Below are 15450 nucleotides of genomic sequence, written 5' to 3'. Positions count from 1 at the left end.
TACTTCTTTTCTTCTAGAAAACTGGCTAGACTCACATTGTGCCTCATTATGGCTTCCATTTCCCACCAAAAAAAGAAGTGGAATTTGTGTACTAACACTGAAGCAGTAGCATAGAAGGCATTGCCTTCACCTTGAACAGCACAGTCCTTTGACTTTGGAGCTTGGAAAAGCTGTTTGGACTACAGATTTCTGGGTAGTCTAATCCAAAAGCTCACTTTGCAAGTTCTAGTTTATGCAGATGTATGCCTCACCTGAGTTCAAAGGGGACCACCTGTGTCCATATAGCTTTGTAATATTGTCTTTGGTAGGCCTGCAAATCCTACGTTATTATCAAGAAATACTGTCTACCTCAGCTCATACATCTTCACTTTTTTCTCTGGTACCAGAGAGGAAATTTATGCTGGCACCTTTTTGCAATCACACTTGGCTTGGTTGTTGTGCTGAACAAGAACATCACATCAGACAGTTGTAAACTGCTTTTGATGTTAGGATTTTCTCCTTTCTCTGAGTGAACATAAGCTATTTGGAAATATTATTTGTATTCACACTAGGTCAGCTATGAAACCCTCACTTGTTCTGAGGTTAAGCAGTAAGAAAGAGAAAGAGGACGTTATCAGACAAGGGAAATTGGAAGTATAATCCAATGGCAATCTGAACGCAATCTTGGGGTTTAATATTATTGCGTGATAGACTACCACACATAATTTCAGGCAATGGGAAGTCAGTCCGAACGCAATCATGGGGTTTCACTTTATTGTGTGAGAGGTGATCACATGCAATTTGAGGCAATGGCAAGCTATTTTCGAGCAATGGGAAGTCAGTTCGAACACAATTCAAATTCACGTAAATTCGCTCAACTAGCGAATTCACGTGAATGCATTCTGGCCTCATTTTCTTTTCATTTGAAATTAAGAGAAATTCCTTCCGTGTGATAAACTCCATCTGGTGTGGCTTCAATTGTTATAAATAATGGCTGCAATCATGTAGTATGCAAGTGTAGTTGTATCTGAAGCATTGCAGTTGAGGCTACAGAAAAGCACTAACTTCATCTGAACCAATGACGCTGAAGACTGAGAGGCAGAACACATTTTTGACAAAGTCTTAACACTGAAGCTTCTGCTGGTTTATGAAGGTTCTTCTAAGGCGGTAACTTTGCTCTGGAAGCATTATCTTCACCACTCTATTATGAATAAGCTAGCCATTTGCAACAAACTGTTTTCTTAAGATGGTGATTAGAAAGGGTTTATATGCACAGAATCATCTTGGGAAATAACAGCAGTCAGACATATTGACCTGACAATTTGAGACGCAACTTGAGCCAAGGAACTGCTTTGTGCCTTTTATAGGAAGCGGATGGCTGGGGGTGAGATCCACTTCCTGTTCTCAGACCTCAACTTGCCAGGATGAAATAATGAGTTGTTTCAGCAATAGCCCAGAATCCCATGTAGTTCTCTACAAACTAAGCAACTGTTCCTGTTTTCACCTACCAAGCCCTGATGTTGGCTAAGAGAAAATAGTGGCATGAAGAGATGTTTTTATTTTCTTGCACTAATGAGTCAAAGTACAGTTATTAAGATTACAATCTTTGCTTATGCAAGGCTGGAAACCAAGGGAGGCAGCACCAGCCTCGCTCCCTGAAGTAGCCCACACAGCCTGCAGCCCATATATGAAAACCAACTGTTTTGGTTTTTATCCCACATCGTGCTGTTCTGTTGCTGCAGCAGCTGTAGGCCAGAGAGGGTTGGTTAACATAAAGTGCAAATGGACATAACAGACATGGCAGGTGGAAGAAGCCAAGTGCTTGGGTTCTAGACTTAGTCACTACTAGTACTAGGTGTGCAAAATTAACTGCTTGCATGCAGAAGGAAGAGAAACTTGGAGCTGGGCTCTCTCCCACTGGCATGCTTACACACAAAATAGGGCCATTAAAAGGCAGACACTTTGGTGACACAATTGCTGTTCCCAATCCCAACTGAGTCATAGAGATGAGGGAGGTGAGCTCATGAGATTACATGTTACAAGATGGAAGGAGTCAGTTGTTCATGTTGCTAAGGACCAAACTATTACATACAGTTGTGTGTAACTTCTCCCACTGTTCTGATGAGGCTTCCAACTTAAGAAGGCAAGGAAAAATATAGAGGACTACTTAATCCTTTCCCCTCTGGCCACTTTTCTATTTGCAGTTCCTTCCCTCCATCTAATTTTGCCCTTGCAAGGGAAGAGAGATCTGTCAAGAAAAGGAATCACTTTAAACAGAAAAGTGGTGGGAAGAGAAAGAATTAAGCAGGCCCTCTATGGAACCCTGGCCATACCTCTTGTTTGAATTCCTGTGCTCCAGCAGTTACTCTTGGTTTCCAAAAGAACCCAAAACACGAGGGGAACATTAAAACACAACTGCATGTAATGTCTGGCTTCAGATTTACTGGATCTTGGTAACAGCTTCGTGGATGGAAGCAGCAACGTAGTCCAGATTCTTTGTAGTCAAACCACACATATTGATGCGGCCACTAGCCATCAGGTAGATGTGTTTTTCTTTGATCAGGAATAGTACTTGCTTAGCTAGAAAAGAAGGAATAATAAGTATCAGAACTCTTAACAAAAACCCCAGAGCAACATCTACCAAGATTCATATGTTATGGCCAAGGTCATGGTATGAAAAGCCTTCAATAAACAGGCAGAGCAAGGGAAGGACCTACTTACACTTCAAAAAGTGATATTCATGCCCACACATAACTTCTTTCACGGCAGTTGTCTTCCAATGTAACATACCATAGTATGTGCTGCACTGCCCAATTGTTCCCAATACAAGTGTGAGTGGCTAAACAAACCACAGATGTTCAATCCCTGGTTTGTTTAATGTGGAAAGGGGGGCAGCAAGTCACATATGACCCCTCCAGGCTGCGTTAGGAGCATCCTTCAGCCTATCTATCCACACACACCCAACCATTTGGAAATTTAAAAAAAATGTCTTAGAGACATGGAGGATGTTTTCACCATAATCCCATCCAATTATTTTAGGCCCAGGAGACAGCTTTTTAAAAGCTGGAAATAAATCAGGCCAGAAACTGTTGCAAAACCCTAAATACCCATAAGAGTAGTGTTTCTTAGACTCTGATAACCTACTTCTACTTCTATTATTATTATTATTAGTAGTAGTAGTAGTAGTAATAGTATGCCAAGAACTGGTACTATTATTTTCTGGCTAATGTGCCATGGACTGATACTGTATTTGTGCCCATTTGTTACAATAGTTTCTTTAATGGAAACTCACCATAAACCAGCAGCAGTTCACTGACTACCACACTGACTAATTCGTATTAAAGGCTGAAAGGGGCATTTTGAATAAATATTTAAAAAATGTTAAAGAGGAGGGAAATAAAATCTTGAGAGTGGGAGCGCAACACTTTAAAGTTGGTGGGTTTGTGCAGGCGCTGGACCTAAAGTAGTTTGCCCATCATCTGTTTAGAACAACATCTTAATCAGACAACAAAGAAAGAATAAACATGGGTCATGTCTGTGGCTTGTTGAGGAAGAGACAAACCAAACCATTCACACATCACAATAAATGATGGATCTTAGTGAGGCCATGGCAAATGCTTCAGTGTCATGTCTCATCTCTGATAAGCCAAGATTTTTTTTAAAAGTGCAAATACAAACATGCATGCAAACTTGGATGTGGTACAGTGCGCCAAAAAGAGGCGCCGGGGAGGCACCTCTTAATCTGCAACACCACAGCAGCAACCAAATTGTGTGATACTGCTGCGCAGCAAGAAAGGAGCTTGTGGAAGTGGCTCCTAAACCACCAGAGACAGCGTGATGGCGTCACAGCTGTGCAGCGCTGTTTGGATGCTGCACTGCTGCGACGTCATAGCTGTGCGCACCATGTTTATGGTGCTGTGCAGCTGCGACGTCCTCGTCACATGCTAGGGTTGCGGGGCATGATGCCGCAAAGGGCTGGTATGTACCGGGCCTTGTTCAATGAATAACTACATAAGACAGCTGACTGGACTTTTGGGGAAGCAACATTATCCAGTATAGGTCCAAAACACACTGCAGAAATAACCCAGTTTGAGACCACTTTAACTGCCTGGTTCAGTGCTAGGGAATCCTGGGAGCTGCAGTTTTGAGAGACCTTTAGCCTTCCCTGTCAGATTCCCTAGCACTGAACCAGGGCAGTTAAAGCAGTCTCGAACTGGATTATTTCTGCAGTGTGTTTTGGACCATAGAAATATCAGATAGGAAAACATTAAATTTGGAACCAAAGCTCCCAGTGATCATGCTGACTGGGGGATTCAGTCCAAAAAAGGGACTTTTCCAAGATCTGAAATATCATCCAAACAGCTGTTCAGTTCTTTGTGACATCCTTCCCTCTCTGACTCTCTCCTTTGCTCTCCCTTGCCCACCCCACACTTGTACTCACGATTGAGGCCGGTAAAGCTAAACATGCCAATCTGCTCCGTGATGTGATTCCATGTACCCGGTGTATGTAGGGCCTCAAGCCGAGACCTGAGCTCTGCCCGCATCAGCAAGACACGATCTGCCATGGTCTTCACATTCTCTTTCCTGTCATAGAAAAACGCTTGAGCTTGATCCAGTCTCATACAAACAGGAATGAGCTAGGTTATAAGCTCTCCCCAGATAGTGAGTCCTGACACCTATTAAGTCTTGGCTTGGTGAGTCTTACCATTCAGCAAAAAGCTCTGGGGAAGTGAGTGTTGTAGCCACAATGCGTGCCCCCTGGGAAGGCGGGTTAGACCAAGTAGTGCGGACAATCTTCTCCATCTGGGATAAAACTCGCTGCACATTTTCTCCATCCTTTGCCACAACAGTCAGGTTCCCCACACGCTCATCTGAGAAAAGAAAGCCAAGAGAAGTGCTGTTATAAGCCTCAGGCTGCACACAAAAACCCATGGAGTGAGAAGCAAGCCTCACTTTCCTAGATTGCAAGCTGATTTGTAAATATTCCACCTTTCAGCTGTAGAGGAAGTCTCCTGTGAGCCTTACAATATCAAAAATCATACCATATAAAATTTTTAAGAATAACATTTTTCAAGATGCAGCAGGGTTGTCCCACTGACAAAACTGTTTACATCTGGAGAAGTGTACTGAGTACTTACTGTATAGGCCAAAATTTTTTGAGAAGGACTGGGCACAGAAGAGTTCAAAGCCTTCTGAAACAAAGTAGCGCACAGCCCAAGCATCTTTATCCAGGGAACCTGAGGCAAAGCCTTGGTAGGCAGAGTCAAAGAATGGAAACAGGTATCGGCGCTGCATAAAGAGAAAAGATAGAAGGAGTTCAGGCTTCACTGTATTATGGAAAACAGACTGAGACTAAGGTCCAAAACACACTGAAATAATCCCATTTGTGACCACTCTAACTGCCCTGGCTGAGCACTAGGGAATTCTGGGAATTGTAATTTATTGTAGCACCTGAGTTCTCTGACAGAAGGCTAAATGTCTGTCAAAACTACAAGTCCCAGGATTCCCTAGCACTGAGACAGAGCAGCTAAAGCAGACTCAAACTGGATTATTTCTGCAGTGTGTTTTGGACCCATGATAACTGAATGAAGCTTTATTTTCTTAACCACTGTCAGGAAAACTAAACAAGGCTCTAGCCCTCAATAAAACAAGTTATAAAGCAGAAGTAAATGGGAATCTCATTACCTAGCCATACATTGTTTACCCATTACATAGCTTCAGCAGTTTCTAATCTTTGTTATATGTAAAAAGCATTGCTAGCCAGTCTAGAGTAAATATATCTAATCAGCAGATTTGTGCCAAGCAAGCTATTTCCCCATGTAGCCAGTAATCCTTTCAGCTAGTTTGACCAGTTTTTATCAAAAACAGAACCTGGTTTTGTTAGCAAACTAACACAGCTTGCACAGATCTCTCTCTAAATCTCAGTAGAAACTTTGTTTCACAAGTGCATGCTTTTAGAAGCACATCCCAACCTGCTTTTCCACACATTGGGATCCCTGCATGAAGAAATTCAGCTTATTAATGGGTAGAAGCAACATTAAATTATGTAAAAGCTGAAAGCTAGCTTCACTGGCTTAATTCATACAGGCCACAACTTTAAAGTACATTTTGCATGACTTTATACACATATCCACTCAGACACAACAACATGAAGTACAAACACAGCTCTATTGATCTTCTTTGGCTCCATTAGTGAACTCATACCTTCATAACAGCAGCAATTTGTTTCCATTGCTCCTGGGTGGGATCTGTGCCAGTTGGATTATGAGCACAAGCATGGAGGATGAAGATAGAAAATTCTGGAGCTTTCTGAATTAAAAAAGAAAGAGAACCAAATCTGAACCAAGCAGCACTAACCAATCATGTTTGAGGCTCAATAATACACCATGAATGAAACTGGGATGCATCTATACTGTAGAAGTAACACAGTTTGACATCACTCTAACTGCCATGGCTCCATCCTACAACATCTTGGGATTTGTAGTTTCATGAGGCATCAGCATTCTGGCAGAGAAGGCTAGAGATCTTGTACAACTACAAATGCTACGATCCCACAGAATGAAGCTATAGCACTTAAAGTTGTATCAAACAGCATTAATTCTACAGTGTAGATGCACCCCCTAGGAGTATTTAGATAGGTTTCAACCATGTAAAGGTAGGTAGTAAGATGTTAAAATCCTTGGATACTGTATTTAAAAAATATTAAATGGGGTAAGCCTCACAGACACCACTCTCTCTCCCACATGCATATTATTCTGTTATATTCTTTTCAATCCACTAATGTGGGACTCTGATCCAAACAAATGAACTCCGGCATTTCTATGGTTAAAACTAGAGCTCTCCACATTTCCTTCCTGGCTATAGCTCTAGACTGGAAATTACACTGGAGGCATAACTTTCTAGAATGGCTATTCATGAGGCACGATGTGGTCAGAAGGCATCAGAAGCACAGTCCATACACAGATGTTTACACTTCAGCTCTGCCCACAGCTCTTTGAATCCCAGCAAATGCATGAGGCTTGAGCATTCTAGCTGGCAAGAGATAAAGATTCTCCTAGCGAAACCAAATATTAATATAATTCAAATCTAATACACTAGTTACAACAATGAACTAAGTTATTCTGGCTGTCTATGAAATGTAGCTTCTACACAACATCTATACCACAGGAAGTTCCCATATCTGATCAAGCCTAAAAGCCTACCTGGAATCCTAATTCAGATCTCTTATCAAGTTTAAACCCAACTTATAGGACACCATGACCCACCTCCAGGTCCTCCAGAAATCCCTGGATGTCTAGACCTCTGTTTGCAGCATCCCAGTAGCGATAGTTTCGGATGTCCTTGAAACCAGCATCCGTGAAGACTGAATTATGATTTTCTGTGGAAAGGAAACAGAAGCATCGGTTGTTCAACCATGGAGGGCTAGACTGCCTAGCATGGAATATATTTTGAAATGTTTGGGAATATGTTTGGAGATGGAGACCTCAGCCACCCTCCTCTCTACTCCATACCATGCCAAGGATGCAAGCCAGGCCTCAGTACTCACCCCAGGAAGGAGAAGAGATATACACAGGTGTTGCTGTGTTGTTGGTTCCATTGTACCAGCGTCTCAAGAACTCTGCTCCAATACGAAGTGCCCCTGTGCCTCCCAAGGACTGGACACCTTCCACCTGAAATAAAAGGAAAAGATTTGTTAGGAAGAAGACTGTTTTTATGCCGGACAGACTGACAGCAAGGATTCAGCTTCCCATAAGAAACAAATAATCTCCTTTTTTGTTGCAGTGGGATTCTCAGCCATTCCCAAATTAGAATCACAGAATCAGAGTTGGAAGAGACCACAAGGGCCATCCAGTCCAACCCCCTGCCATGCAGGAACGCAAAATCAAAGCATCCCATCTAGTCTCTGTTTAAAGACTTCCAAGGAAGGAGACTCCATCACACTCCAAAGGAGAATGTGTTCCACTGTCAAACAGTACTTACTGTTAGGAAGTTCCTCCTAATGTTGAGGTGGAATCTCTTTTCCTGTAGCTTACATCCATTGTTCCGGGTCCTATTCTCTGCAGCAGCAGAAAACAAGCTTGCTCCATCCTCAATATGGCATCCCTTCAAATACTTAAACAGGGCTATCATATCATCTCTTAACTGCCCCTTCTTTAGGCTAAACATACCCATAGGGCATTGTTTCCAGACCCATCACCATTTTTGTCACCTTCCTTTGGACACGCGCCAACTTGTCAACATCCTTTTTGAATTGTGGTGCCCAGAACTGGACACAGTATTCCAGATGAGGCCTGACAAAGCAGAATAGAGTGGCACTATTACTTCCCATGAACTATACAGTTGTCCCTCCTTATTCGCTAGGGTAAGGGGAACAAGACCCCCGTGAATATGGAAAAACCGCAAATAACAAAAACACTGTTTTTACCTGAGAGGACACCTCTCTAGGAATCTCTAGGTCCTCCAGTGCAACTCTGTGGTCAATGTCAACATACACTGACCATAGAATGGCACTGGAGTAGCTACAAATGGTCTTTCAGTGCAACTTTTAGCTAAAGTTGACCACAGAGTTGCACTGGAGGACCTAGTCCTAGAGAGAACATATTAATGAAATCCGTGAATAATCAAATCCGCAAATATCAAAGCCGCAAATATGGAGGGATGACTGTACTTCTGTTGATGCAGCCTAGAATTATATTGGCCTTTTTAGCTGCCGCATCGCACTGTTGACTCATGTTCAACTTGTGGTCTACTCGGACTCCTAGATCCCTTTCACATGTAGTCTCATTCAGCCAGGTGTTCCCCATTCTATATCTATGCATTTCATATTTTTGCCCTATGTGCAGTACCTTGCATTTCTCTGTGTTGAAATCCATTTTGTTAGTTTTGGCCCAGCTTTCTAATCTGTTAAAGTCATTTTGAATTTTCACCCTTTCTCTTCCATTCCAACTAAAATGAAACCAACAGATGCAAGACTGACAGGACATACTGTAGTGTAGCCTCTTCCTGTCCTAAACCTTCTGTTCAATAATGGAACATGCTGCCTCAGAGTGAGGTGGAGTTTCCTCCTTTGGAGGTTATTAAACAGAGGCTGGATGGCCATCTGTCTGGAGTGCTTTAATTGTGTCTTCCTACATGACAGGGGACTGGACTGGATGGCCTTTGGAGGTCTCTTCCAACTCTATGATTCTATCTGTACCTTCCCATTTCTGTCCTTCAGTAGCACATCACATGGCCAACCACTACCAGTATCACTTTGTATAGACCGAGGGAAGGAACCTCTGCTCACCAAATGCTTTATACTACACCTCCCAGAAGCCCTATCCAGCACAGCAGATGTTGTCATCCAGAACTGGAAAGCCAAAGAGTCCCCATCCAAACCTACCTGGAGGCTGCTTGTTTCAACAGTTCTTCCTTTCTCCTTAGGAAAGTGCTTGTCCATCAGTACCTATGCTATAGTTTCCAGAGGTTCCCACTGCACAGCATGGCATGAAAAGCCACATACAATATTCCTAGCCTCGGCTATGTCACTTAGAAGATGTCACCTCACTTTGCTCCCCCAGTCCAATTACCCTTGTAATAGATGAGTAACAGGAGTTTCTTCTTCAGACTAACCCTGTTCTCCTTGATAGCTAGACTGTCCTCTCCAAGGGCAATTCGTGAGGAATTGGCACGAAATTCTGGCAAGCCCAAGATGGGAAGGTACTCATGGTTCAAGCTGGTATCCTTGGTAATCATCATTTCCACCTTCCGGACCACCGGCAAGACCCATGGCTGCCCCTCGTCTGTGCGATAAGCTGTTGGACAGAAAGGGCAGGAATTACTATTCTAGACACATTTGAACTTGTATGAACATTAGTATTGTACAGCTTACTGAAGACAGAGCTCACCTTCTCTTCTAAATTGCCCATTTTTATTTAAATCCTTTGCAGCAGTGTATCTGCTCTGACATAGGGAGTCTCCAATGCATTACAATTCCCACAGTCCCTTTTGCATAGCTATTAAAATTCAAGCTCCTCATTACTGTGGAAAAGGCTATTAAAATGTCTGTTTGGTCACAAAATGTAAGGGCCTTATCACACGAGGGGTTTTGCAGCTCAGATCCGGAGTCACTACGGGTCCAGCCATGCTTATTCACGTTATAACGTGATGTATTATCAGACATGATTGCTTTCTATGGGGGGGGGGTCATTCCAAGGACCTGTCCCATCATCCCCTCTGCTCCTTCACCCTGATCTCGCCCCCAGTGACCCCCTGCGACCTGTCCCATCATCCTCTGCCTTCTTCATCCCTATCTCGCCCCCTCTGCCACCCTGACATCTGTCCCATCATCCCCTGCCTGCTCCTTCACCCCGATCTCACCCCCTCTGGCACCCTGCCACCTGTCCCATCATCCCCTGCCTGCTCCTTCACCCCGATGAAGGATGACAACTAAGGAGGAGGCAGGGAAGGATGACAGCGTCCAGAGCCTCACTGAGCATGCACAAGGGTGCCAATTCGAATCGTTGAATCCCTCTGGTGTGGTAATACAATGTGCACTGGCTCCGCTTTGCTCAAGTAGAGACCACAATTTCGTTCCTCAGGTATGATAATACATCACGTGAATTGCCTTGGATCCAAAGTGACTCTGCTCCCCCCTTGCTTCAAATTGGAGCTCCTGTTTCACATGTGATAAGGCTCTAACAAGTTGGAAGGCTCTGGAGGTGGATGAGAGCTTGGGGCCAAAAACATGGGGAAGACTCCTGAAGTCAGCAACTCGAACTATTATAAAGAAAGAATGGTTCAAACTTTGAGCATATGATATGGAGGATAGACAAGAAAGGTCATAAGCAACAACTTACAAGTGTCCCCAGATGACACTGGCAGAGACAGAGCTAAAAGTTTACTGCTGAACAGCGGTCTAAGAATTGTTCTGTTTTGAGCTCTGCAGAAAGTGAGTGACTGCAGTGAGGAGCAGCTGGACAGTTATCAAGCAAATAACTCCATATTTTACAACCTACAAGACAAGCAGCTTATTGAATTCTATGCTCAGTCTGTACTCTGTCTTTTAGTCCCAGGATAAAGTCCCCTCCACAGTTTCTGCAATGCCCGGGCAATAATATGCTCAAGGTCATACAGGCTGACCCAAGAGGAACTTGGATATCAGCCCAGATCTCCTGACAGCTTTTTACCAGTCATAAGAACAGCAGGTGCCAGACAGCCCCACACCTGAAGGAAGCCAAGACATGAGGGCCACAGTTGGGATCAAATATAGAAAGCACAAGAAATAAGTCCAAAGAACAAGGTGCACTTGGACTAACTGAGACAGTACAGAACAGACAGGAAACCAAATTAACAAGATGACTGTCGGATTGACACTGCATGAAAAGGATGCCACTTCTTCTTTTAAGGGATTCAATATAGTCACAATTCAAGAATTAAACACTTTCATTAATGCTCCACCTTTCTCTCAACATGGGACTCAAAGTGGCTTACAAAAATGTAAAATCAAGTCCAGCTAAAATGCTATTTTACAAAAGTTAAATGCAATTAACTAATTCTATTTAAAAAGCACATCAAAACAATTTAAAACACATCTCCCCTTGGCAATTTCAACCTCTTCTTTTACCTCATAGGCAGGTTACAGACCGCCATTTAGTACGTATAGAATACGTACTAGGGTTAGGAAGGGGCGGTGCTTCCGCACCCCCCTAACCCTAGTACGTATTCAATACGTACAAGATGGCAGCGCCCTGTTCATACAGGCGCTGCCATGTTGATGTATCGGACGCTGAACGTCCGTACGCGTTGCGGGCGTTGTGACGTAGTGAGTGCGCCCCTGGCGCCTTGCTATGTCACAAACGCGACTCAAAAAGAAGCTCCATTTTGGAGCTTCTTTATGGGTCCGCACGGGAGCCGCGCCGTGTGGAGGCTCTGGCTCCCCCGCGGACCAACTGGCGGCGGCGGCAGACCGCCGCAAAGCGGCGGTCTGTAACCCGCCATAGTTTTCCTTTCTTTCCATCTGTCACCACTGGTCTTTTGACTACGGGCAGGGTACACAACCCAGTTTCCACAGCAATATTGCTTCAGATTTCCAGTAGACATCTAGTACTCCACCTTGAGGCATCCATCCTTGGAACACATAGCCCCATTGCTAGTAGCTCCAACACTTTTTTTTAATGGGTCTTTCACATGAACTTATTAGTCAGTTGACTCTCGACATAGGCCTGGGGCCAAAAGTAGGGATCGGTCTGCATGCTCCCAAGCCCTACCGTGCACTGTGGGCACTATCTTGGGGGCGCGCCATGATGATGTCACTCATGCACGGTGCACAAACAGCGCCATGCACGGGGGGCATCATGAGGGCATGGCACGACCATTATGGTGCTCCTGTAGCGCCAGCAAAAGAAGCTCCTTTTAAGGGCTTCTTTTCCCCAGCGCACTGGAGGCATAGCGTCCGGTTGCCACATCCTCAACCCCACACATCCAGGGGCGGCACAGAACCGCTCCTTTTGGGCTGTCTGTAGAGCCCGATAGATACATTTAGAGCAGGTCCATTGAAACCAATAGGACCTAAGTTATTCCACGTTTATATAAATCTTGACTTCTGTAGAATAAAGAATAATGAAAGAATAAAGAAATAAAAAATAAAGAAAGCAGTAGAAAACTCATGCTGTGGTGAGTCATGGAGTTGGAAGGGGCCTCATGGGCCACCTAACCCCTGATCCAACTAAATCTCAGACTCTCCAACTAAAGCGTCCCCAGCAGGTAGCTGTCCAGCCTCATTTTGAAGACATCCAAAGAAGGAGACTCCACTATCTCTTTTGACAATCAATCCCATTGCCAAACTACTCTTCAAAACTGAAGGGATTTGGGACACAGGTGGTATTCTCGTCAATTCTGCCCGTGAAGGATAGAGGAACAAGAAGATATTAAAACTGAATGGCTGGCTATGTAGATGGTGTAGGTGGAGAGGTTTGGCTTCTGGGGTGGTCTTCACTACTTAGACAAAGGACTAGTTGCTAGAGATGGGCTGCACCTTGTGAAGGTTGGGAAGAATATTTTTGGTAGTAGCACAGCAACACTAATTAAGAGGGTTTTAAACTAAATCCTTGGTGGTTGGAGATGATAGCTCAAAGATCAGTTCAAAGGGAATCCAATCTTGGGGGAAAAATTGAACTATAGTTTCCAGAAAAACACACACGCTGGCTGGGGGATTATGGGAGTAACAATAACTCTTACACGCTCTGCAAGCTTTTCCAGCCGTGAAGGAGCCATAGCAATCAAAGAGTGATTCATGGGCTGTCCATCACTAGAGGTCTTCCAGCAGACCATTGACAGATGTTAGAGATACTGTTGTTTTTAGATTTCCTGCATCAAGCAGAAATTTGACCAGATGGCCAACAAAACCATCTTCAACTCAATGGTTCTAGTCCCCACCCACCCCAAATAAATACTTAAACTTCTGCTCCCTGCTTTGGGGAACGAAATATCCAGTTCTCAGCAAAACAGATTGCTAACATTCTCTGCTAAACCTTATAATTACAGCCAGCCCTTCCTGAGCTCCTAAATCAATCCATAAGCATTAGGAAAGGATGCAAATTACAAAAGTCTAGGGCTGTGCCAAGGCCCAGTTCAGGAGCCTTTACATTTTGATTGTGTGTTCTTTCGAACAGGGATTATCGAGCCTTGAACCATTTTTGACATGCATAAGCAGAAAGCATTCAAATGTGTATCTTCTTCCTAAACTCAAGAGCCACCAGACAAGATATAGAATATTTCAGAGATTGTATGATTAAGTCCAAGCACTTCAGGATATCAATATGAATTTAAAAAAACAAAACAAAGAAAGCGTTTTCAGCTGGAAGCAAAAACAAAACAGAGTTAATTAATTCTCTCAACATTCTCAGCAGGATTATGCTGGTATTTGGGGAGGCTTGAATCAGCCTGTTGTGTAATCATCTAATAACAACACAATCGCCTTTATAACGGACCCATTTGGCTATGTATTGGGGTAGAAATCCCATCCTTTTCTTTCTCTTTCCTTCCGAGAGAACTATGGGACATTAAACAGCTGCTTGGCAAACACAAATCCAGCAATGGCAGTTTTCTTGGCATGGAACTAAAGCTATCATTTGAGGATCCCGCTAAGAAAAGGGGATGGAAGCCATCCTACAACTAGAGCAACCTTTTTGGATTTTGGAGACCAGGGTTCGAATGGCTGAGCCACGTAAACCCAAGTCACACACTCTCAGCCTCAGAGGATGGAACCTGTTAAGAAAACTCCATGATAGGGTTGCCATAAATCGGAAATGACTTGAAGGCACACTAAAAACCAACCTCCAGTTTTCCCTCATCAGTCTACATTAGCCAGATCCATATCAGTTCCCTCTTGGATCCTATGGTGCTCCCCACACCCTCCTCTTTATTTCCAATGGCTCAAGACATTCAGGGTCCCACTGGGCCTTGGCACAGCCCTGGGCTTTTGTCACTTGCATCCTTTCCTAATGCTTATGGTTTGATTTAGGAGCTCAGGAAGCCATGGCAGTTAAAGTAGTGTCAAACTAGATTTATTTCTGCAGTGTGGATGCAGCCAAAGTGGTGTCAAACTGGATTAACTCTGCATTGTGGATACAATCAAAGTAGTATCAAAACGGATTACATATTTCTGCAGTGCGGATGCAGCCAAAGTAGTGTCAAACTAGATTTATTTCTGCAGTGTGGATGCAGCCAAAGTGGTATCAAACCAGATTATTTCTACAGTGTGGGGGCAGCCAAAGTGGTGCCAAGCCGGATTAATTCCGCAGTGTGGATGCAGCCTCGCCTGAAGAGGCGCGTCAGGGCCAGGGGCCACTCACCTCCCACTCCCAGGTTGACCTTGCGAGGATCAGTGTCTGCGCGGAAATCCGCCGTGAGCTGGAAGACGGCCACCGGAAGGGCCTGAGGGACGGCGGCGAAGATGGACGCTGCTCCGGGAGCCATGGCCGGGAAAGAGGAGGAGGGAGCCGAGCGCTGCCTGAGGAGAGTGTAGTGTCACCTTCACCGGCCCAACAAGGCCCCGGCCTCCCCTTAGAGAGAGAAGGACGCGTATCCACCAATCAGAGAGACGCTCTCGAGGGACTACCCGCGCAACAGCCAATCAGGAGAAAGCGTTCAGGTTGCCAACCGGAGCGGCGAATCAAACGCCGCGAAGGGTTTGAAGGGCGGGAAGGCTAAGCCAATGACGGCCTCCCAGGGGCGGGGTTAGGAGAGGAAACGGAGGTAGCGAGTCACAAAGGCGGTTGTAGCTGGAAAAATAACCCGGCTTGGCACCGCTTTAACACTTTCTATGGCTCAAGGCTATGGAATTCTGGGAGTTGGAGTTTGTTGTGGGCCCAGAGCGGAGCAGAGATCCACAACAAACTCCAACTCCCAGAATTCCATAGCCTTGAGCCAGACAACAAGTTAAAGCGGTGCCAAACCTGGTTATTTCTCCAGTGTCGATGCAGTCTAGAA

General features: G+C 44.4%; 1 protein-coding gene across 1 annotated transcript; it reads right to left on the bottom strand.

Annotated features, from left to right (window-relative positions):
- Window positions 1-728: 728 nt before the first annotated feature.
- On the bottom strand, window positions 729-15032 carry LOC149318401 (aspartate aminotransferase, cytoplasmic). The gene is made up of 9 exons (XM_089509611.1): window positions 14814-15032; window positions 9592-9773; window positions 7526-7649; window positions 7245-7357; window positions 6184-6288; window positions 5118-5268; window positions 4685-4850; window positions 4421-4563; window positions 729-2559 (listed from the first exon to the last, which is right to left on the bottom strand). Exons 1-9 carry the CDS (start codon window positions 14935-14937, stop codon window positions 2420-2422), a joined length of 1248 nt encoding a protein of 415 aa, XP_089365737.1. The 5' UTR covers window positions 14938-15032; the 3' UTR covers window positions 729-2419.
- Window positions 15033-15450: the final 418 nt, after the last annotated feature.

This window comes from Sceloporus occidentalis, unplaced genomic scaffold, assembly GCF_023333645.1.
Source record: "Sceloporus occidentalis isolate IW3139 unplaced genomic scaffold, rSceOcc1.0.p SCAF_2, whole genome shotgun sequence".
Taxonomy (NCBI): domain Eukaryota; kingdom Metazoa; phylum Chordata; class Lepidosauria; order Squamata; family Phrynosomatidae; genus Sceloporus; species Sceloporus occidentalis.
This window is presented reverse-complemented; position numbering and strand designations above follow the sequence as displayed.

Bases quoted from the DNA above. Each gene is read 5' to 3' on its own strand.
- LOC149318401 (XM_089509611.1), bottom strand. From the start codon at position 14,937: ATGGCTCCCGGAGCAGCGTCCATCTTCGCCGCCGTCCCTCAGGCCCTT. The intron at 5,269-6,183 runs GTATGAGTTCAC...CTCTTTATGCAG, and splicing joins AAATTGCTGCTGTTATGAAG to CGCCGATACCTGTTTCCATT. The intron at 4,851-5,117 runs GTAAGTACTCAG...TTCTTTTCTCAG, and splicing joins AAAAAATTTTGGCCTATACA to ATGAGCGTGTGGGGAACCTG.